This window comes from Tursiops truncatus, chromosome 9 (assembly GCF_011762595.2).
Source record: "Tursiops truncatus isolate mTurTru1 chromosome 9, mTurTru1.mat.Y, whole genome shotgun sequence".
Lineage (NCBI taxonomy): Eukaryota > Metazoa > Chordata > Mammalia > Artiodactyla > Delphinidae > Tursiops > Tursiops truncatus.
In genome coordinates this window covers 9,333,962-9,358,332 of record NC_047042.1, presented here as the reverse complement: position 1 = coordinate 9,358,332, position 24,371 = coordinate 9,333,962, and the positions used below count along the sequence as shown (strand labels likewise).

Here is a 24,371-nt window from a genome sequence, read left to right as displayed (position 1 = left end):
TTAACAAAACACAAAAATTCTTGTCCTCAAGGATTTATCTTGGTTATTGTCTGTCAATAAACAAGATAAATGAGTAAATATATAGCATGTCAGATGGAGATAAGTATCGAGGAGGAGAATAAAGGGAGTATAATGAGTTGAATGGTGGCCTGGAAAAAGACATGTCAATGTATGAGTCCCTGGAACCTGTGAATGTCACCTTAATTGGAGAAAGGATCTTGCAAATGTAATTAAGGATCTTGATGAGATAATCCTGGATTATCTATGCAGGCCCTAAATCCAATGACAAGTGTTTTATGAGAGACACAGAAGACACCTCACACCCACTAGGATGGCTACTATTAAAAAAAAAGAAAGAAAAACAGAAAATAGCAAGTGTTGATGAGGATATGGAGAAACTGGAACCTTTGTGAACTGTTGTTGGAAATGTACAATGGTGCAACTACTATGGAGAATTGTATTGAGTTTCCTCAAAAAATTAAACACAGAGTTACCGTATGTCCCAGCAATCCCACTTCTGGGTAGATCTCTAAAAGAATTGAAAGCAGGATCATGAAAAGATATTTGCACATCCATATTATAGCACTATTCACAATACCCAAGAGGTAGAAGCAACCCAATTGTCCATCAATGGGTGAATAGATAAGGGATAAACAAAATGTGACACATATATACTATGGAGTATTATTCAGGCTTAAAAAGGAAATTCTATATTGGCTCGGTGCTTTGTGACAGCCTGGAGGGGTGGGATAGGGAGGGTGGGGGGGAGGGAGACGCAAGAGGGAAGACATATGGGAGCATATGTTTATGTGTGACTGATTCGCTTTGTTGTGGAGCAGAAACTGACACACCATTGTGAAGCAATTATACCCCAATAAAGATGTTAAAAAAAAAAAAAAAGGAAATTCTGCAATATGCTACAACATGGATGACCCTTGAGGACATTAGATAAGTACAATGGTGGTTACAAGGGGACTCGGGGGAAGGGGAGAATGGGAAGTTGCCTAATGGGTACAGAGTTTCCGATTTGTAAGATGAAAATGTTCTGGAGATCTGTTTCACAACACTGTAAATGTACTTAATGCCATTCAACTGTACACTTAAAAAAGAGAGAGACAGAGAAAAGGAGGTGGCCGTGTGATCACAGAGGCAGGCATTGGAGTGAGGCAGCCACAAACCAAGGAATGCCTGGAGCCACCAGAAACTGGAAGAGACAAGCAATGAAATCTCTCCTAGACCCTCTGGAGGGAGCACAGCCAGCTGACAACTTGATTTCGGACTTCTGCCCTCTCTAATTGTGATAGAATGAGTTTCTGTTGTTTCTAATCCAGTATGTTTGTGGTAATTTGTTATGGTAGCCACAGGAAACTAATATAGCGAGTGTCTGGTCAGATGTGGGATGGGATACAGAAGAGTGGCCAAGGAAGGTTCCCTGAGAAGATGCTGTGTGAGAGAGGCCCTTAAGGGGCAGGTTACATGGATACCTGAGGAAACAGTGAAAGCCCCAAGGCTGTTGTGTGTCTCGTGAATTGAAGCTCAAGGAGGCCAGTGTGGCAGGAGGAGAGAGAGTGAGGGGGAAAGTAGGAGGAAACGAGGCCATAGATGGGCGTGGGAAGACTAGGTAGGGTTCTTAGACCATTTAAGGACCTTGGAAAATAAATGAGAACCTCTTAGGTGAGTTTTGAGTAAGGAATGACTTGATCTGTCTTAGATTTTTTTTTAATAAATTTATTTAATTGTTTGTTTACTTTGGGCTGCGTTGTGTCTTCATTGCTGCGCGCAGGCTTTCTTTAGTTGCGATGAGCAGGGGCTACTCTTTGTTGTGGTGCACAGGCTTCTCATTGCGGTGGCTTCTCTTGTTGCGGAGCACGGGCTCTAGGCACACGGCCTCAGTAGTTGTGGTGCATGGGCTTAGTTGCTTCGCGGCATGTGGGATCTTCCTGGACCAGGGCTCAAACCTGTGTCCCCTGCGTTGGCAGGCGGATTCTTAACCACTGCGCCACCAGGGAAGTCCTGTCTTAGATTTTTAAATGATCCTGTTCAGGCAAAAGATACTCATTGTAAAACGTAATCTATGAATACAAAATATTTTTGTAAGTTATGTTTCATTTCAATTAGGCCTTTGTCCATCTTGCAGTTTACAGGAAATTCAGAAGTTAGAAGACATCATGAGGAAATAATAAGGTAAATCCAGAATATGGAACAATTGACTCCAACCTTTCAAAAACTAAAGCCAAAAAAGGGGCGGGGGGAAGTGGGAGAAATATAAATACTAATTTAAGAAACTAAAGATGGATAATACTAATTAAGACGTGAACCTTGATTGGACATTGGTGTGGTAGAATGTCTGTGAAGACCTTCTCCAACAATCCCTCCTATCCCCATGTGCACATGCTGCTCTTCCCACTGAGAAGTGGAATCCATTTCCCCTCCACTGGAATCTGGTTTTGACCCTGTGACTTGCACTGACCAATTCAATGCAGTGGAAGAAAAGCTGTATGGCTCTGGCACCTGGACCTTAAGAGGCCTTGTGGCTTCCATTTTCACTCTCTTGGAAACCAGATGATATGAGATCCAGCCTGAGCCACCAGTTAACAGAATGAAGCTCTTTTGGATCCTTCAGTCCCAGAGGAGCTGCCTCAGTCAATACCATATGGAACAAAGATGAGCTGTCCCCACCAAAACCACTCTATGCAATTATGCCACTGGAAAAAATGAAGATACTCTTTATGAACTGATATATTTATAAACATTTCCAGGATATTTTGCTAAGTTAAAAAAGCAAGGTGCCGAAGACAGTACATAGTATGCTATCTTTGGTGTTTGTATTTGCATGAAAAATGCTGGAAGAATATATAAGACTATAATATAAGTGGTTACTTATAGGTAACATGAATATTCAGCAAATATACACCAGTATGGCTGTGCTGTGTAAACTACAGAATACTTCTGTGCTAGTTAGTAAATGGCCACTCTCCAAGCCCCTGAATTCCCTCCATCTCTGCTCTCCTCCTGGGATACCTGATTGCTCCATGATCCAACAAATAAAGAGTTACCCCTGGCAGGGAAGGGGTCTGCCAGGCCAGCAGATAATGACGTGGATGGTAACAGGGGTGGTGCAAGGGAGACTTTGCAAACTAGACCTTTTAATATCTTTCTGATTTCTGAACCAAATGGATGTGTTACCTAGTTAATAAAATATATTTTAAAAACAAAAGCAGTGCTACCGTGATTGTCTATCATAGCACCTTGTTTTATGGATTTCAAATCATCAATTTCTGTCTTGTTGGTTTACCCTAAAAGGTCAGCACTATGACAATACAGATCCTGCCTGTCTGTTGTGTTCACTTCTGTATCCCCAGCACCTAGACCCAAACTGGTAGAAATATTTGTTGAATGAATGCAGAATGTATATTTTGATGAAAAAGCATACTGAACAAAAGCCACAGGATGCAGTGAAGGCAGTGCTCAGAGGAAAATTTATAGTTGTAAAAGCCTGCATTAAAAAAGAAGAAAGAGGGCTTCCCTGGTGGCGCAGTGGTTGAGAGTCTGCCTGCCAATGCAGCGGACACGGGTTTGAGCCCTGGTCTGGGAAGATCTCACATGCCGTGGAGCAACTAGCCCCGTGAGCCATAATTACTGAGCCTGCGCGTCTGGAGCCTGTACTCCGCAACAAGAGAGGCCGCGATAGTGAGAGGCCCGCGCACCGCGATGAGGAGTGGCCCCCACTTGCTGCAGCTGGAGAAAGCCTCGCACAGAAACGAAGAGCCAACACAGCCATAAATAAATAAATAAATAAAATTAAAAAAAAAAAAAAAAAAGAAAGAAATCAATAACCTCACTTTACACTTTGATGAACTAAAATAGAAAGAATAAAGAAAAAAAAGCAAACTAAACCCAAAGTTAGCAGAAAGAAGGAAATAATAAAGATTAAAGTAGAGGTAAATAGGGAATTCCCTGGCAGTCCAGTGGTTAGGACTCTGCGCTTTCATTGCTGAGGGTGCAGGTTCCATCCCTGCTCAGGGATCCTGCAAGCTGCACAGCACTGCCAAAAAAAGAAAAAAAGGAAAAAGAAAGAAAGAAAAAATGGCAAATGAGGCTATCTTAAAAATTATATATAAAAAAGTAGAGGTAAATAAAACAGAGAATAGAAAAGCAATAGAGTCCATGGAAGGTATAAGTTGATTATTTGAAAAGATTAATAAAATTAACAAGGCTTTAGCTAGACTGACAGGAAAAAAAAGGAAGATATAAATCACTAAAAAATCAGAAATTTGAGGCATTACTACTGACCTAACAGAAATAAAAAAAATAAGAGAGGGCTTCCATGGTGGCGCAGTGGTTGAGAGTCCGCCTGCCGATGCCGGGAACACGGGTTCGTGCCCTGGTCTGGGAAGATTCCACATGCCGCAGAGCGGCTGGGCCCGTGAGCCATGGCCCCTGAGCCTGCGCGTCCGGAGCCTGTGCTCCGCAACGGGAGAGGCCACAGCAGTGAGAGGCCCACGTACTGCAGAAACAACAAACAAACAAAAAAAACAAACAAAAAAAAACATAAGGGAAATCTTCATGATCTTGGATTTAGCAATGGATTCTTGGCTATGACACATAACACATTAAGCAACAACAACAAACATGGATAAAATGGACTTCAAAATTTAAAACTTTTATTCATTAAAGAACATTATAAAGGGGACTTCACTGGTGGTCCAATGGTTAAGACTCTGTGCTCCCAATGCAGGGGGCCCAGGTTTGATCCCTGGTCAGGGAACTAGATCCCACATGCCACAGCTAAAAGATCCACATTCCGCAATGAACATCTCGCGTGCCGCAACTAAGACCCAGCACAGCCAAATAAATAAATACTTTTTTTTTTTAATGAAGAACATTATAAAGAAAGTAAAAGACAACCTACAGAATGGGAGACAGTATCTGCAACTCACATATCTGATAAGGGATTAATATATAAAGAACTCCTCCAACTCAACAATGAGACAAAAAACCCAATTCAGAAAAGGGCAGGGGACTTCCCTGGTGGCACAGTGGCTAAGAATCCACCTGCCAATGCAGGGGACATGGGTTTGATCCCTGGTCTGGGAAGATCCCACACGCCACGGAGCAACTAAGCCCGTGCACCACAACTACTGAGCCTGCGCTCTAGAGCCCGTGAGCCACAACTACTGAGCCTGCATGCCACAGCTACTGAAGCCCACTCTCCTAGAGCCCATGCTCCACAACAAGAGAAGCCACCGCAATTAGAAGCCCGTGCACCGCAATGAAGAGTAGCCCCCGCTCGCCACAACCAGAGAAAGCCCAAGCGCAGCAAGGAAGACCCAATGTAGCCAAAAAATAAATAAATGAATGAATAAAAAAAATCAAAAACAAAAAAGAGCAAATGACTCAAATAAACTTTTCTCCAAAGAAGATATACAAATGGCAAATAAGCACATAAAAAAAATGCTTGAGGGCTTCCCTGGTGGCGCAGTGGTTGAGAGTCCACCTGCCGATGCAGGGGACATGGGTTCGTGTCCCGGTCCGGGAAGATCCCACATGCAGCAGAACGGCTGGGCCAGTGGGCTGTGGCCGCTGAGCCTGCGCGTCCGGAGCCTGTGCTCCGCAACGGGAGAGGCCACAACAGTGAGAGGCCCGCATACCACAAAAAAAAAAAAAAAAAAAAAAAAAAGCTTGACATCATTAGTCACTAAGGAAATGTAAAACAAGACAACAATGAGATCGCCTCACACATACTAAGATGGCTATAATACAATTTTTAAAAGAAAATAAGAAGAGGATGTGGAGAAATTGGAAATGTCATGCATTGCTGGTGGGAATGTAAAATGGTGTGGCCACTATGGGAAACAGTTTAGCACTTCCTCAGAAAGCTAGACATAGAATTACCATATGACCAACCACTTACACTCCTAGGAAATACACAAAAGAATTGTAAACAAGTACTCAATGGATACTTGTAAGCCAATGCTCATTGTAGTGGAACCATGAAGCGCCCTGTGGGACCTTCCCAAGGACAGACCCCAGTGTCCCCTGCCTCTTTTTTTTTTTCATATTTAATTTTATTTATTTGGTTGCACCGGGTCTTAGTTGCGGCAGGCAGGCTCCTTTAGTTGCGGCACGTGAGTTCCTTAGTTGTGGCATGTGAACTCTTAGTTGCAGCACGCATGTGGGATCTAGTTTCCTGACCAGGGATCGAACCCAGGCTCCCTGCATTGGAAGTGCGGAGTCTTAACCACTGTGCCACCAGGGAAGTCCCTCCCCTGCCTCTTGTTCGTAGAAAAGCTTTAGCCTCCTAGGCCCGCCCCATGTTCCAAAGAACAAATTTAATCAGAGAAATGCGAAAATGCAGAAACAAAGGAGAACAGTCAAACAAGACCAAATAATAATAGTTTAGCCATAAAACAAAGGCAAGGAAGGACCTTTAGTTCCTCCTCAAGGGCCACAGATAATACTCTGAACAATCTCCCTGTTTTGCAGATACGAAAGCCCCCACTAGGTGGAAGAAGTTAACTGCATGCTGACCACAAGCACATAGACCTCAGACCAGTTGGAACCAGGTTGATGTTGCTGACTCCCGAAATACCACCTAGTTACTCCACCACCAACCAATCAGAAGAATGTTCACGAGCTGACCAGGCACCCTGCAACCCTCTCCCCTACCGTTGCCTTTAAAAACCCTTTCCTGAAAGCCCCTGAGTTCTGGTCTTTTGAACATGAGCTGCCTTTTCTCCTTGCTTGCCCTTGCAATAAATGCTGTATTTTCTTTCACCACAACCTGGTGTCAACCCAGTTTCGCTGCCAGTCTGGTGAGCGGACCCAACTTTGGTTCAGTAACAGTAGCAGTATTCACAAAAGCCAAAAGGGGGAAATGACCCACACGTCCATCAACAGATGAATGGATAGACAAGGTGCAGTATAGTGCTGTAATGGCATATTATTCAGCCATGAAAAGGAAGGAAATTCTGACCCATGCTACAGCATAGATGAACCTTGAAAACATGCTAAGTGAAATAAGCAAGACATAAAAGGACAGATAAATACTGTATGATTTCACTTATATGAGGTAGGTGGAGTCATCAAATTTATAGGGACAGAAAGGATAGTAGAGGTTACTAAGAAACAAGAGGGGAGGGGAATGGGACTTTATCACTTAATGGTTACAGAGTTTCTCTTTGGAGTGGTAAAATAGTGGTCATGGTTGCACAACATTGTGAATGTGATTAATGCCACTAAATTGTCCTTTAAAATGACAAATATTATTTCTTTTATATATTTTACCACAATAAAAAGAGAAAGGAAAAAAAATACTGAAGTTTTTTCCTTGGTTCCTTCACTTTCTGTCTCCAGATCCTTATCCCACATATCAGCCCAATTTTGTTCTTACAAGCACTTATACTTCCTACAGAAAAAACAAAAAAGAAAAAAACACCTCCTACTTTGCCTTTCCCTTTTAGAAATTTAGAAATCGCTCTAAGTCTATCACACCTGTGAGCAGGTGGCAAAGTCCTCAATTTGAATTTCAGCCCAGATTCAGACATTTGTGTCCTCTATGGAGCTTTCATGGTCAGATCCCTATGGTCAGATTGCTGGCCTTTGTCACCCCAGTATCCCTGGCTATGCCACATGACACAGCCCTTGTCTTCAAGTTTTGGGGAATAAACACCGAAGAACAATTCAAGACAGGGTGGAACAGCGTTTCCCTAACGTCAGTCATTTGGATGCCACCTTCCCATACTACTATCTAGTTAATGTAGTCTTAAAATGGAAAATTTTATTACAAAAGAAAACTTTTTTAATTATATTCTTTTTTTAAGATTTTTTTGATGTGGACCATTTTTATAGTCTTTATTGAATTTGTTACAATACTGCTTCTGTTTTATGTTTTGCTTTTTTGCCTGAGGCATGTGGGAATCTTAGCTCCCAAACCAGGGATCAAAGCCGCACCCCCTGCATTGCAAGGCGAAGTCTTAACCACTGGACCACCAGGTAAGTCCCCCAAAAGAAAACTTTTTATTACTGTAAATCAGAAAACCAGTATCACTTGCCATAAATGTCAAAGATAAACTGTCACAAATCAGGAAGACAAAGTAACTTAAGTTCTACCTATATTATTATCCACCAAAAGTTTTCAGCCTAATTTCTTATCTCTCTTTGTCAAAAAAGGGAAAGAAAAAGTGGAGCTAAGGATACACTAGCACGAAATGAGGCTTTCTCCTTGCTGTAATGAAGACAGAAGAACTGCAAGGGCTTTCTCAGTATGTGATTGACTACAATTTACCATAGTTCATCAAATCTGACCGTTTCCCCCCCACATTTTGAAATAGAGCATCTTACGATCGAGGTGTCCTAGTAACACTGTTTTTTCTTTTTCAGCAGTAAGTAAAATAAGCTCTGAAAGCAGATGACCATTTGTATTCGATGAAATGGCATGATAACACCGCCCATGCACCACGTGAAGGTCCCCGCGATCCCGCTGCCCACTTTGGGAAACCGTTGTGTCGGCGCTGGGGCTTCCTGGTTCTCACTCCCCCGGGCCACTACCTGCTGCTGCGCCTCGAGCGCGCATTTGCCGATCAAGGCTCCTTTCTGTCTGGCAGCACAGACTAGGTCAGCTCTCCATCAGAGGGCTCCTGACAACCCACTGCAGGAGACACTACTTAGCAACGTGCAGACCCCCTTTTCAGACCCGTCACGCGTCCCGGTAGGGACCGGCCGGACGACTCCCGGCCGCAGCCTGGGCATCTGCACTGCTCCCCCAAGAACGCGCCAAGAGCAACGAGGCGCGTGACGTCAAGACCCCGCTCACGAGTTAGGGGCGGCCCCTCTCCTCCCAGGGCGGGGCGGCGTGCTGACGCCGCACGCCGGGGCGGGGCCGAGAGTTTGGTGCCCCGGAGTGGGGTGTCGGCGCCTCATTCGGGTGGAGCTGAGTCGGAGACAGGTAGGCTCGGGCTGCAGCCGGGCTCGGCCGGATTTGGGAGGCTCCGCGCCGGTCGGGCAGGAGGCGGGGGTCGCGGCAGGGGGCAAGGCCGCCGCGCCCTCGTTGCGGCCGGTACCCCGGTGACAGGGAGTGAAGCTGGCTGGAGCGGGGCTGACGGGGGGAGGTGGGTGGGACGGGGCCTGACAGACGGGCGTGGCAGCCAATGGCGCGGCGGGCGTCTCCTGGCGGGCGGAGATTGGCGGTTGCGGGCGTGCGCAGAGGTCGCGCGGGGCGCGGAGCGGCGCTCCATTGGCTGTAGCGGGCAGGGGGTGGGCCGCACGGCGGATGTGAGGGAATGGGCGCCGCGGCGCGGGTGACCCCCAAGGTCGAGGAGGCGTCACGTGGGAGTCGCCCGGCAGTGTCCTCTCCACACCCGGACGGATGGAAGGGTGGCACGCCCTTGAAGAAACGGCTGCGAATTGTGGGCAGTCCTCCCTTTCCAGAGCGCGGAGACGCTGGTCGGCTTCTGTCCGGGCTGATCCTTTGCTCCTGGGGTGAACCCTTGAGGAACGGATTACCCCGCAGTACCCCCACTTCTTCAGTACCCCACCGTACTAATCCTCCCTGTGTTCCTTGGGGTGACTCCCTTGAGGAGCGGATTACCCCTCAGTATCCTCTGTGTTCAGTACTCGCTATATCCATCCTCCCTGCCCTTTCCTGGGGTGAACCCTTGAGTGGATTACCCCGCAGCATTTACCTTAGGTCAGTATCTCTACCGTACTCAGGACGCACCGTACCCATTCTCTCTGTGCTCCTCAGCGTGACGCCCCTGATGAGTGGATTACTTTGCCGCAGCATACCGTACTCAGTACCTATATACTCAGAATCCCTCCATACTCAGCACCCTCGGTACCCATGCTCTCTGTGAGCTCTTTGGGGTGACACCCTTGATGAGTAGAATACCCTGCGGTACCCTACCGTGCACGGTACGCCACCATACTCCTCTTTCTTCCAGGGGTTTGATAGCTCATGTTGAGATGAAGTGCATTTCCTCGAGGAACACACTAGTGTACCTTTTCCCTTTTACCTGATGTCGGTGTAAGTTGGGTACCGAGACTTAGTAGAAAACCGGTGGCGAGAGACGAGTAGATAAGAAACTGCTTTCTCTGCTTTTCGCCCAGAACAGATGACTCAGGCCTGAGGTGTGAACTCTGTCCTGGGGTTTCTCTGCGCCTTGTTCTGCAGTCGTGCGCCTTGAAGCAGGGACTAGAGGCCCACTTCCAGGTACACTGCTCTGAGCACCTTTAGGATGAATCACCTGGGATGAAGCCTTGTTTGCACTGTGTCAGGACGTGCAGCAGTCCAACCGCACAGATTTTTGTGCAAGACCTGCGCGGTATGAAAGTGTATAATACTATTCTAGCTTTGCATATTAGCTGAGGACTAGCTCTTGAAAGTTGGAGAAATATCAGAGTATCCTGATTATATTTTTGAGAGCAGTTTCCAAGTTTCGAGTATTTTTTTTTTTCCTTAACAGCTTTATTGAGATACAATTCATGTATCATACAATTCACTCTTTCAAGTATGCAGTTCAGTGGTTTGTAGTATATTTACAGTATGCAACCATCACCAAATTTCAGCACGCGAGATCCGGGATCCAGCCCCGCGCCCCCTGCAGTGGAAGCACAGAGTCTTAACCACTGGACTGCTGGGGAAGTCCCAAAATTCAGTTACTTTTAAAGACTAACTTTAATTTCAGAAATATGAATTTCTTTTGATTTCATTTAAATTTGAATGCACAGTTTATTAAATGTGAAATATTTACCGTGTTTATTACCTGTATATCTTGCATATACATCTATGTGTTTCACATCTGCTTTTAATCGGTGTTACTCCTCACTGCCCCATTTGACGGAAGTACTGTATCATCTCCATTAAAATTTTAGGTCGTTTTATTTTGGGATAATTGTACAATTATTGAGAAATTTATTTTAGAATGGTATAATTTTGAGAAATTGTACATGCAAATCTATGATATGCAGTTATAACAGATGGTACAGAGAGGTCTCAGTGTCCCTTTACCCACTTTTCTCAAATGATAACATTTTACAAAAACTACAGTATTATATCACAACCAGGTATTGACATTGATAACAGTCAAAATGGAGAACATTTCTATCACCACAAGCATCCCTCCTGTTACCTTTTTATGGCCATACCCACTTCCATCCTGCTTCCAATTCCTTAGCTTCTGGCAACCACTAATCTGTTTTCCATTTCTGTAATTTTGGCGTGTCAGGAGTGTTACATAAGGAGACTCATACAGTAAGTAACCTTTTGGGGTTGGCTTTTTTAATTTAAGTGTAATTCTCTGAAAATGCATGCAGGGTGTTGTCTATGTCAGCATTTTGTTCCTTTTTATGCGTCCAGGCTATTGATGTACCACAGTTGGTTTAACTCTCCAACCATTGAAGGACGTCTGGATTGTTTCCGTTCTTCGGCTATTAAGCTGTTATAAACATTTATATACAGGTTTTTATGTACGCATAAGTTTTCCTTTCTCTGAGGTAAATGTCCAGGAGTGTAATCACTAGGTCATATGGTGGTTGCATGTTTAGTTTTTTTTTTTTTTTAGAAATAGACAAACTGTTTTCCAGAGTGACTACCATTTTATATTCCCACCAGTAATGTATTTGTGACCCAGTTTCTCCATATTCTTGCCAGCGTTTGGTGATGTTACCATTTTCTAAAGTTTTAGCCATTCTAATAGATGTGTAGTGATTGTGGTTTTAATTTGCATTTCCCTGATGTCTAGTGATATTGAATGTCTTTTCATGTGTTTATTTGCCATGGGTATATCTTCTTCAGTGAAAAACTTCTTCATATCTTTTGCCCATTTTGTAATTGGATCATTTGCCTTTTTTAATGTTTCATTTTGAGAATTTCTTACACATTTTAGTCCTCTCCTGGATATGTGGTTTGCAGATATTTTCTCTAGTCTGTAGCTTGTCTTTTCATCATCTTAACAGTATCTTTTGCAGAGCAAAAGCTTTTAATTTTGATCAAGTCCTGTTTATGAATTTTGTCTTTTATGTGTTGTGCTTTTAGCATCAAGTTAAGAACTCTTTGCCTGGCTCTAGTTCCTCTTACATACTTTTCTAAAAGTTTTATAGTTTTGTGTTGTACATTTAAATCTATAATCCATTTTGAGTTGATTTCTATATAAGGTGTGAAGTCTAGTTCGAGTGGTTTCTTTCTTTTCTTTTCCTTTCATTCTTTCTTTTTTTTTTTTTCCCTCCCCATATGTATCCAACCAGCAGCATTTGTTGAAAAGACTGTTCTTTCTCCGTTGAATTGCTTTTGCTCTTTTGTCAAAAATCAGTTGGTTGTGCTTGTATGGGTCTGTTCTAGAGTTCTCTGTTCTGTTCCATTGGTCTTTTTGTCTATTTCACCATCAGTACCACAAGTCTTGATTATTGCAGCTACATAATAACTCTTGAAATTAAGTAGATTGGTTCTTCCCACTTCATTATCCTTTTTCAAAATTGCTTCAGCTGATCTAATTCCTTCGCCTTCCCATATAAATTTTAGCATAATCTTGCCTATATCTATAAAAATTCTTGCTGGGATTTAGATAGGAATTGTGTTAAAGTTGTTTATCAATTTGGAGATAACTTCTTTACTATGTTCAATCTTCCAATCCTTAAACAAGGTATGTCTATTTATTTAGGTTTTTTCTTTCTTCATCAGTGTTTTCTAGTTTCTAGCATACAAGTCCTGCACACGTTTTGTTAGACTTATACTATTTCCTTTAAAACAATTTTTGTTTTCATGTGTCTGTTGATAGTTTGTAGAAATACAGTTTTTTTTGTATATTTATCTTGTATCCTGTGACCCTGCTGAATTCACTTATTAGTTCTATAAGTGTTTTTGTAGATGCCTTGAGATTTTGTCATAGATAATCATGTCATCTGAAAATAGTAGTAGTTTTATGTTTTACTCTCTGATACATATGCTTTTTAGTTCCTTTTCTTGCCTTATTTCTCTGGCTGCAACTCTCAGTGCTACACTGAGTAGTAGGGATAAGAGTGGACATCCTTACATTGCTCCCAGTTTTAAAAAGATGCGTTCAGTCTTTCACCATTAAGTATGTGTTTGCTGTAGACTTTTGTGGATGCTTTATATTAAGTTAAAGTTCCCCTTTATTCCTACTTTTATGAGAGTTTTTATCATGGGTGTTGAATTTTATCAAGTGCTTATCTGCATCTATTGATATGAGCATGTGATTTTTCTTCTCTAGCCTGTCAGTATGGTAGATTACATTGTTTTTTGAATATTGAACTAGCTTACATCCCTGGAAAAAACCCCGTTAGGTCATGGTGTATAATTGCATTTATATATTGCTTAATTCTATTCGCTATATTTTGTCAAGGTTATTTATATGCATCTGTATTCATGAGGAATATGAGTTTAAAGCTTTTTTTTTCCTTTTTCTTTTTTCTATCTTTGTTTGGATTTCATTTCAGGGACATACTAGCTTCATGAAATGAATTGGTAAGTTCTCCTCCTTGTATTTTCTGGAAGAGATTGTGTAGGTTTGGAGTTAATTAATCTTTAAACATTTGATAGGATTCTGTAGTGAAACCATCAGGGCCTGGAAATAACGTTTTCTTTTTTTTTCTTTCTGCACTGCGTGGCTTGCAGGATCTTAGTTTCCCAACCAGGGATCGAACCCGTGCCCCCTGCAGTGGAAGTGCAGAGTCCTAACCACTGGACTGCCAGGGAATTCCCTGGAAATTACTTTTCCAGGAGCTTTTAAATTACATGTGAAATTTCTTTAATAGTTATTTCAAATTGGGTGAGTTGTGGCAGTTTGTACTTTCGTTGAGTTTCTCTGTATCCTTGCTGACCTCGTGTCTAGCTTTTCCATCTCTTGTTGAAAGGGGGGGTTGAAGTTTCCAACTATAATTGTAGGTTTGTCTTTTTCTCCTTTCTCTTTTATTGGTTTGATTCACATATTTTGCAATTATGTTGTTTGGTGCGTACAGATTTAGAATTGCTATATCCTGTTAGTGGATTAACCGTTTATCATTAATATCTCTGTGTCTGGTAATTTTCTTTGCTCTGATGTCTACTTTATCTGATAATAATATAGTCCTTCTCCTTTCCTTTGACTAATGTTTTCATGGTATATAATTTTTCATCCTTTCACTTCCAACCTTCCTGTATTGTTACATTTGAAGTTTCTTCTATTATTGGATCCTGTTGTTTTATCCGTTCTGCCAATCTCTGTTTTCTAATTGGTGTATTTAGGTCATTTACATAACATATCAAGTAATTATTGATATGTTAGGACTTAAGTCTGCCATTTTATCCTTTACTTCCTTTTTTGTTTTTTGTTCTTCTGCTTTCTTTATCTTGACTTCTTGTGGGTTACTTGAACATATTTTTAAATTCTGCTTTTATTTATATGTAGTGTTTTTGAGTATATCTGTTTGTGTAGCTTTTGTAATGGTTGTCTAGGCATTATATATACATAGTTTATCACAGAATACTGGTGTCATTATCTTATCAGTTTGAAGTATAGAAACCATATCTCTGTTTACATCACTTTATCCTACTCCACTTAAAATTGTCTTTTAACACATTTTTGACTGGAGACGTATTATGGCCACAGGCGTTAGTTTCTGCCAAAAATCCCCCAGTCAGTAATGTGTTAAATATTTCCTTTACAGACATATCACTAGAACCACATCAGATGTGTTGAAATTTTTGCTTCATCAATCACACATCATTTAGAAGATTTCTAGAGGAAAAGGAAATTATATTTACCCATACATTGTCTTTCTGTTGTTCTTTCTTTTCTTCATGATGTTGCAAGATTCCTTTTATCATTTACTTTCTGTTTACAGGATTTCCTTAAGCCATTCATTTTGGGTAGGTCTTCTGGCAGCAGATTTTTTTAGTTTTTCTTCATCTAAGAAGATCTTTATTCCCCTTTTGTTCCTGAAGGATACTTTTTCTGGATATAAGATTCTGGATTAACAGTTATTTTCCTTCAACACTTGAAAAGTGTTATGCCACTTTCTCCTGGCCTCCATAGTTTCTGGTGAGAAATATGCTATTCAAGTTGTTTGTAGTTTTCAAAAGCTTGTGATGGGTCTTGGAGTGGATTTCTTTGGGTTTATTTTGTTTGGGGTTCTCTCAGCTTCTTGAATCTATGGGTTTATGTCTTTTTGCCGAATTTGGGAAGTTTTCAGCCATTATTTGTTTGAATACGTTTTCAGCCCCTTCCTCTTTCTGCTCCTCCTGAGGTTCTGATGACATTTTATATTCAGCATTAGGTCTTTTGTTATAGTCCCACGTGTTCCTGAGGTCCTGTTCTTTTTTTTTCCCCCAGTCTGTTTTCTCCGTTCAGATTGCGAAATTCCTTTCGTTCATGTTTGTCCATGTTAATGTTCACTGTTTCTTCTTTCTTCAGTTTAACCTATCCATCAAATTTTTTATTCTGGTTATTGTAATTTTCAGTTCTGAAATTTCCATTTGGTTCTTCTTTATATCTTCTTTTTCTTTACTGAGGCTTTCTACTTTCATTTGTTTCAAGTATGTTTCTAGTTGCTTGTGGAAGCATTTTGATGCTGGCTCTTTGAAAATCTTTGCCAGATAATTCTAACATCTGTGTCATCTTGGTGTTGGTGAGCTTCCTCTGACACTGCTGGGGGGGTAGGAGGTGCTGCCTGGTTATGGAGGTAGAGGCTCCTCACCTGGCCTCCTTGGTATCTGTGGGTAGGGACTCCTTGTTACTGCTGTGTGGGTGTAATTTCCCAATTACACCTTTGGGATTCCACCCTGCCTGGGAAGGGAGAGGTGCTGCCCTGTTACTGCTGGGCGAGAGTAGAATCCAGGCTCCCTCCTAGATTGTTGGGGTGGGGAGGGTGGCTCATTGTCACCTGGTGGGGATGGAAGTCCCTGATCTCCTCTGACACTACCAGGTGGAGTGGGAGTGGGCCACAGTGTTTCTGTGGGGTTGGTTGCAGTAGAGTTGTTATTGTCTAAAAGTATTTTGTCCTGCTAGGCTGCCCCATTCCTGGTCCTTTGGCCAGAGAGGGCAGGCTTTTACTGCAGCTTTTTTTTTGGTCTACATTAGTTGGTATTTCTGGGTTGCCAGCTTCTTCAGCATCTAGCCTGGAATATATGAGGCAAAAGGAAAACCGAGAACTCAGTGCTCAGTCTTTTGGGGCCCCGAGGCCCCTTCCCAGTCTGTCTCCTCTCCACCTTTCAGAGTCTTATGTTTTGTTTTGTGTTAAATGAAGCATCTCATGTTTTTAGCTGCATTTAGTGGGAAACAGAAGTCCTGTATGTGCTTTTTAAATTTTTAATAAATATTGACAAGTGTCCTTGCTTTCCATAAAAATTTAATAATTTCTACTTTAACCAACACCTTTAAAAAGTGCGTATTTACCTATACCATACACCACTGCATTCAGGGCACCTTTGGAAACACAGTGCCGGTCTGGGCAGGATGGATCAGTCTTCAGACCCATGCACTGAAGCTTGTTTGGGGTTCCCACTTCAGAGGTGGAAGTCCCCCCCAGCAATCTGGTCAGCTACCCACTCCAAATTTACTTCTGTTTAGTGTTACCTCGGGAACTTCAGCTTTTTAAGACATACCATTAGTTGTGGGGTGGGTTTTTTTTTTTCTTCTGGTAGATTATAGTTCTTTAGTCATAAAAATACCTAAAAAAAATAAATTTATTTATTTTTGGCTGTGGTGGCTCTTCATTGCTGTGCGCGGGCTTTCTCTAGTTGCAGTGAGCGGGGGCTACTCTTCGTTGCGATGCGCGGGCTTCTCATTGCAGTGGCTTCTCTTGTTGCGGAGCACGGGCTCTAGGTGCGCGGGCTTCAGGAGTTGTGGCACGCAGCTTCAGTAGTTGTGGCTCACAGGCTCTAGAGAGCAGGCTCAGTAGTTGTGGCGCATGGGCTTAGTTGCTGCATGTGGGATCTTCCCAGACGAGGGCTCGAACCCGTGTCCCCTGCATTGGCAGGCAGAGTCTTAACCACTGCGCCACCAGGGAAGTCCCATAAAAGTACTTTTAAAGTGTGCAAAGTTCTTTCATGTTTGTATCATAATTACAAAAAACATTGAGGGAACAGAAGTGATTGCATCCTTCACTTTATGGCAAAGGAAACGAACACAGATCAAGTGATACATTTAAGGCTCACACAGCAAGGAAGAGTCACTCTGCCTGTTTGCCCTGCAGGCTCAACCACCGTTTCTGTGTAATAACGGCAAAGTACCTTTGTAGTTTAAGAGTACTCTGCACTACCTCTCAATCCCTCAGTTTATGTTTGATGAGGCATCACAAGTGAAAGACGTTGCATTCTCTTGAGATTCTCAGCCAGTAAAAGAAAATTGGTACTTGTGCTCTCCCTGTACATAATGTCTTTGTATCACTGCTAAAACTAGAATAATGGATTAACAGCGATAGGTATGTAGCAAGCATTGTTTTCTTGATTCATCATGAAAATCTTAATGAGTCCAAAACCAAAAGAAAACAAAAAACAAAAAGTCTCTCAAGGTAAGTTTTTTTAAAATGGTTCTTAGGCAACACACAATGGTAACAATCATTTAATGATGCATGTGCTTTTCCCTAAAAGACTCATGTCCTGAGAAATGCCCAGGCTGTTTTTGCCTCTTTAATTACTCCTCTGCTAGCCAGCATGAGGGTGGTAGACGTCAGGAGTCAGTTTATCTCCTCATCCTGTGAATGGGGAGGTGGCCTTGGGTAAGGTGTGTGCTGCCTGACTGGGGAATGTCCAGGCACAGATAAACTGTTTTATTTTCCTAAGGGCAGAGCACTGAACCCTTAAAAACAAATTTTGCTTTGGTTTTTGGGGTTTTTTTAATGTTATTTTTCTCAAATGTATACATTATACTTGCATTTTGAAATTAATGGGTTACAGATAGTGTCACTTTGTGTACTTTATTGATAGGGATAGGCTCGTTTATGTTTCTTCTTAGACTTTTTTAAAAACAACTTTATTGAGGGGCTTCCCTGGTGGTCCAGTGGTTGGGACTCCATGCTTCCACTGCAAAGGGGCACGGGTTCGATCCCTGGTTGGGGAACTAGGATCCCGCATGCCGTGTGGTGTGGCAAAAAAAATAAAGTTTAGGTTTGGGCAAATCTGTTCACAAACATTTAAAAACAAAAAACTTTATTGAGGTATAATTCATATACCATACAATTCACCCATTTAAATTGTACAATTTAACATTTTACAGTATATCGTAAGGTTGTGAAACCATCAGCATTATCTATCAATAGTTTTAGAACATTTTCATTCCCCGCCCCCCCCAAACAAAAAATAAAACCCATACCCATTAGTTGTTATGTCTTATCCTTGCTACCCCCAGTCTTGGGCTTTCTGTCTGTATCAATTTGCCTCTTTTGAACATCTTCACATAAATGAAGTCATACAACATGTGTTTTTTGTGTGTGAATGACTGTTTTCACTTAAAAGTTTCAAAGTTCATCTGTGTTGCAAGAGATATCAACATTTCATTCCTTTACATTGCCTAATACTATTACATGGTATGGCTATACCACACTCTGTATACCCATTGATCAGTTGATGGACATTTGAGTTGTTTCCACTTTTGGGCTCGTATAATGCTGCAGTGAACATCCGTGTGGACGTATGTTTTTGTTTTTCTTGGTTGTATACCTAGGAGTGGAGTTGCTGAGTCATATGGTAATTCTATGTTTAACTTTTTGAGGAACTGCCAAACTGTTTTCCAAAGTGACTGCACCAGCTTACATTCCCACCAGAATTGTATGAGGGTTCTAAATTCTTCACGTTCTCTCCAACACTTGCTTGTGTTGATTGTATCTAATCTAGTGGGCATGAAGTGGTATCTTGTTGTGGTTTTGATTTGCATTTTTTTCCCTAATGACTAATGATGTTGAGTATCTTTTAATGTGCTTATTGGTCATTTGTGTGTCTTCTTTGGAAAAATGTCTGTTCGTATCCTTTGGCAATTTTTAAAAAATTAATCAATTTATTTATTTGGCTGCGTCGGGTCCTAGTTGTGGCACGAGGGCTCCTGGTTGTGCTGCATGCGGGGTCTTCCCTGTGGCATGCAGGATCTTTAGTTGTGGCACGCAAACTCTTAGTTGCGTCATGTGGGGTCTAGTTCCCTGACGAGGGATCGAACCTGGGCCCCCCTGCATTGGGAGCGTGGAGTCTTAACCACTGCGCCACCAGGGAAGTCACTTTTGGCAGTTTTTTGATTGGGTTATTTTTATTTTCATTATTGAGTTGTAAGAGTTCTTATCAGCTCTATGATTTGCAAATATTCCTTTTACTCTTAGACTGTCTTCTCTTTTTTGATGTTGTCCTTTGAAGCACGAAAGTTTTTATTTTGTTGAAGTCCAGTTTGTCTATTTTTTTTGTTGTTTGTCCTTCTGGTGTCCTAAGACACGTTGTTTGTCTCAAGGCTATGAAGATTTATTCCATTTTAACTTGGAAGTTATAAAACTTCTAAGAGTCTTACAGTTTTAGCTCTTACATTTAGGTCTTTGATCCATTTTCAGTTAATTTTGTATATGGTGTGAGACAGGGGTCCAAACTTCATTTTTTCACATGTGGATCTCCAGTTGCCCCAGCACTGTCTGTTGAAAAGACTATTCTTTCCCCATTGAGAATTTTTGGCCCCCTTGTCAAGTAGAAATATTGTTCTAAACCACAAGTCAGAACACTTGGACTTCTTGGACAACCCGAAGCTTTCATGAAAGTGTTTGAACAATCCAGTGTTTCTACCAAAAATGGTGCACTATTCGTAATGTTGACTCTGGAATTGGAAGGATGGAATCTGACCCTACCAAAATCTGAAATGTATATATACCTGCTGTCTGCTCTGTGGGTCCATAAGATCGTGGATAGAGAACAGCTGTTCCTGGTCTTCCCAGGGTGGAGGCCGGGGATGTTGAGCCATCTGCTGAAGGGCAGGTTTTCCGATGAGTCATCTTAAGGGAAGTTTGAAAATTGCTAGTAACAGTGCTCAGCAGCACTGAGCTATTTGTCAGATTCCGTGACTGTAGATAGCTAGGTAACGTGGTTTGTTTATAGTATCATATTGGAAGGACTGCATTGGGAAGAACACATGAAACGAGCAGTTTTGTGCTTGTCAGTGTGGTGCCTGTTAATTGGGTATCGCAGCAACTGAATAATGACAGTTAATGGTGGTGATGATACTAATGGAGGTGATGATACTGCTGTGTTCTAGGAGAAAACCCCAGCTCAGGGGCCATCGAGTGTTTCAAGCTGCCTAGATAATAATGACATTGGAGGAAAAAAATGAGTGTTTTCCTTTGGATCTGAATTTTTAAAAAAATTATCGTGGAAAGCAGCAGTAGTAGTATTTTTGCCATCAGTGTCTTTCTTTGTCTGCCTGTGAGAGAAAATGGGAGTATAGTTGGAGGTAGGAAGAACTACTGAAGTTACTTAAGGTTAAAAAGAAAAGGAGTTAAGATTGCATTCTATAGCAAAATATAGGCTTGTTCATCTTTAAATTTTAAGGAGGAAGTTTTTGTTTGTTGTTCAGTTTGTTTTTAAAGTACCTGTTCTGCTTTTCCCTTTTGCTGACCTGTCTTTTCTGAGCAGGAGAACAGGCCAGAGACTCTGTCAGTGTCCTTTATGCGTATTCTGATCATATTTGGCTTAAGAGGAAGGGTTCGTATAAACTGTGTAGAGAATAGTTTATGTAACATTTATTTCTGGGTAATTCTCAGCATGTCTCAGAGCTTGGATTTCCTTCAGGCAGGAGTGGAGGTGGGGTGTAATTCCAACTTGACAGCCCCGGCACTTGCTTTAAGGCAGATTTAAGGGCAACCATGTGTTAGGCCAGCAGGCACTGTATCTCAGGGCAGAGGGCTGTGGTGAGCCTCGTCCCTGCCCTGGGGCTCCCTTCCCCTCCCACAGCCTCTTTCGCTTTGACTGGAAGGTGCCGGGATCTTTATGGGGAGAGGAACTGCACAGTGTCCTTATCCCTTCCTGACTGGGTCCCTTCCCGGAGGCATCTGGATTCTGACTCGTGCTTGAAAGTGGTTCAAGACCCCTCTGGGGACAGTCTAAACTCTTTCATGATCTGGTGGGTACATCAGCTGCTTTTGTAAAATGGCTGGCGTATATAGAGTTACATACTAGATTTAGTAAAATTACAATCCTCAAACTCAAGGTCTATTCAACCTTGGGGGAAAGTTAAACTCAGAAAGGTGACCTGTAAAACAGAAGAGCTAGCGCCTGCCTTCTAGGGAGTTGGTGGGGTTCATGAAGGATCCTAACATGTCAAGTTGATGACCACAGAGCGCCCCAAGGTAGGTAGACACTTGTGTAGTCACTGCTGCCCGTGCTTCCTCCCACAGAGCCCGCTCCCAGTCCCAGGAAACGGGGCTCAGGACCCCTGGCTGTCCAGCCAGTCCACCTCTCCTGCCAGACAAGACGATTCTTGCTCTTCCCCTGTGTTCTGCTCGCCTTTCCACCTCTCTGTCTTTCCTCCTCCTGATTCTTATATTTAGAATGCCTGCCGTTCTGCCTCTCCAGAGCAAAATCCTCCCTGTGTTCCGCCCCTTCCCCAAGCTTTCCCAGCCGCCGGAAAGGAACACCTGGGAGGAGCGGCTTCTCCCATGGAGTTGTGTTGGCATTTTCTGTGCCTCTCAAGCGCTCAGTGCTGTCGCTGTAATTTTTAATTTAAAAAAATTTTTTTTCTGCTGCTCAAAGATAAATTATTTGAGGGTGAGCAAAATATTTTTCCAATGTCTCCGTGTTCTCCAGAATACCGTGAGTCCAGCGGGTACTCGGTAGTCTCCGAATAGATTAGAAAGTATCTTTCTCATTTTACAATTATATTAATCTAATCATTCATTAATCTTTGTTGCCTTTGCCTATAATTGTTTTATACAACGTATAAACTTACAGGGCGTCACATATTTATCATGATATATCGTATCCCTCAAACTAGATTGAAACTTGCAGGGGAAGACCATACCTCTACAGCTGTGTTCTCTCCTCCCCATGTGGAGCACAGGCCCTGTACATAGGAGGTTGGTCAGTTTGACTACCTCATGCTGTGTCGTGCTCTCTGAAGCAGGGCACGCGGCCACAAATGCATTTACAGGGTCTTTCTCCTCCAGCCACAGTCTGCGAGGTTTTCCCCCAGTGGCCTTGGCTGCTACAATGCTCTTTCTAACTTTTCTTTCTTTTTTTGGTGCAGACGGTCGTGAGAGACTTCAGGACAAGAATGTTTCACTTAAGGACTTGTGCTGCTAAGTTGAGGCCGTTGACGGCTTCCCAGACTGTGAAGACATTTTCACAAAACAGACCAGCAGCAGCTAGGACGTTTGGGCAGGTCCGGTGCTATACTGCCCCCGTTGCTGCGGAGCCCTTCCTCAGCGGGACTAGTTCGAACTATGTGGAGGAAATGTACTATGCTTGGTTGGAAAACCCCAAAAGTGTACACAAGGTAAGGCTCAGAGGAGCAGGTGTCTTCGTGTGTTTGGAGTCTTGGCCGATGGTGGCTGGCCATCCAGGTAAGTGCATGTGTTCTGAGGACCGTCAAGAAGGAAGGCAGGCAGGTGGCTGGAAGCCCCACCGACCCGAGTTCTCTGCGTCAGCCCAGCTCGGCCGTCACACCAGGCCCAACTGGAACCGCCTTCTCTGGAGGGGCGTGTCCCTCTCTCCGTGTGCGGCGCGCTCAAGGCCTTGCTCCTTGGAACAGCCAACGTGTTAACCCGGCAAGGATGTAGAGGGCACTTGCACCACGCCCAGGCTCTCACCAAGGCTGCTGCAGGATGGTGATGCTGCAGAAAGGAAGCCCACGGAAGGAGAGGCCCCGCAGGAAGCTCCTCTGTCCCGCTGTCCTCGGAACACCTGAAAACCATTTCACGTGATTTCTGTATAAATGACATTTTAGATCAGTATGTTCACGTTTTTCTCTTGTATTTGAAAGTAAATTCTGTGAAGACTTCCTTCTAATTTCTCTGTGTTAACCAGTGAGGCTCTTCCTTAGAGCCTCTCTCTTCACACGTTTACTTGATACAGAGCGTGCCTAGTGGGAGAACTTCTTCACAGTATTTTGGCCAGTGATATTTATGGGTTTTGATGACTGTTTCTTGGTTTTCAGGTCAGGCAGCTGGCCCAGCAGAAGCTGGAGGGTAGATCCCCAAGTTGCTCAGACTCCTTGTGCCCCATTGCGGGGTGTGTGAAGGAGACAGTATGTGTGAGGTGCTCAGGGTCTGTGCAGAGAAAGTGCCCACCGGAGGCTGGCTGTTGTCACTGTTGATCTGGCTCTTTCCTTGTGAATTTTGGGGACTTGCTATCTAAAGGCAGCCTGCTTCCATTGGGCCCTTGAGTGTAAGCTTTACCCTTTTACCCTGAAGCACTAGTGACATTTAGATTGGGTACGTTTGACTGCGGGAGCCACTAGTCCCGTTTCATCAGGAATGCCGCCTCTTGGTCTGAACCTCCTTGCCCAGCAACGTTTCCATGGCAACCTGGAAGCTGCATTGCTCCATGAGCAAGATGAGACCTGGTTTCCTATGGGAGGAGATCTGCGGTATGTTTCCCAAGACTGTAGACAAATGCACTGCCCGGAAAGAAGTGCCTCTGCCTGTGATGTCAGATATTAGCGGTTTCTGAAGACAGTTACTACAAGGTTATCTCTCAAATAAACTTAGCCCAGAGGTTTCAGAATCAGACTTTCATCTTGTGTCCAGGCTGTCCCTTGCCTTCCTTTTCTCAGACGTAACCTCTTTATGGAACCAACCAAGTCTTCTTAAGTTATATTTGGTTTTAGGGAGAATAGCACATGAGTGAGCTATTGCAAGTTAACAGGGATCTAGGTTGGGGAACGTCCGTGTGTGAATGCCTGGTGTCACGGGAATGGGTTGCAGTGGTGAAGCACACTGTGGCTCTGTGGTGCAGAGCTCTGGAAAGTGAGGCTGAAAGCATCACAGTGGCTGTTACCATTATTAGTATTTGTATTAATATCGTTATCGTTATTGCTTTAAAAAAATTGTTGGGCTTCCCTGGTGGCGCAGTGGTTGGGAGTCCGCCTGCTGATGCAGGGGACATGGGTTCGTGCCCCGGTCCGGGAGGATCCCGCGTGCCGCGGAGCGGCTGGGCCCGTGAGCCGTGGCCGCTGAGCCTGCGCGTCTGGCGCCTGTGCTCCGCAATGGGAGAGGCCACAACAGTGAGAGGCCCGCGTACCGCAAAAAAAAAAAAAAAAAAAAAAAAAAAAAAAATTGTTAGGGCTTCCCTGGTGGCGCAGTGGTTGAGAGTCCACCTGCCGATGCAGGGGACACGGGTTCGTGCCCCAGTCTGGGAAGATCCCACATGCCGCAGAGCGGCTAGGCCCGTGAGCCATGGCCGCGGGGCCTGTGCTCCA

The 24,371-nt window shown here is 43.2% G+C and overlaps 1 protein-coding gene and 1 long non-coding RNA gene across 4 annotated transcripts in view; one reads left to right on the top strand and one right to left on the bottom strand.

Moving 5' to 3' along the window:
- Nucleotides 1-1,703: 1,703 nt before the first annotated feature.
- On the bottom strand, nucleotides 1,704-9,694 carry LOC141279502 (uncharacterized). Its single transcript, XR_012333840.1, has 2 exons — nucleotides 8,551-9,694; nucleotides 1,704-2,036 (listed from the first exon to the last, which is right to left on the bottom strand). It is a non-coding gene; the product is annotated as an uncharacterized lncRNA (long non-coding RNA).
- The window catches only part of OGDH (oxoglutarate dehydrogenase), a 76,333-nt gene continuing 60,822 nt past the window's right edge, over nucleotides 8,861-24,371 (top strand). For 2 of the 3 annotated variants that reach the window (XM_033862845.2, XM_033862847.2), the window contains exons 1-2: nucleotides 8,861-8,947; nucleotides 22,200-22,448. In XM_033862845.2, coding sequence (XP_033718736.1) covers nucleotides 22,227-22,448 — 222 coding nt within the window. In that variant the 5' untranslated portion in view covers nucleotides 8,861-8,947; nucleotides 22,200-22,226. Of the gene's footprint in view, nucleotides 8,948-10,111; nucleotides 10,211-22,199; nucleotides 22,449-24,371 lie in introns of those variants that run through there. The other variant, XM_033862846.2, reaches the window with a different exon arrangement.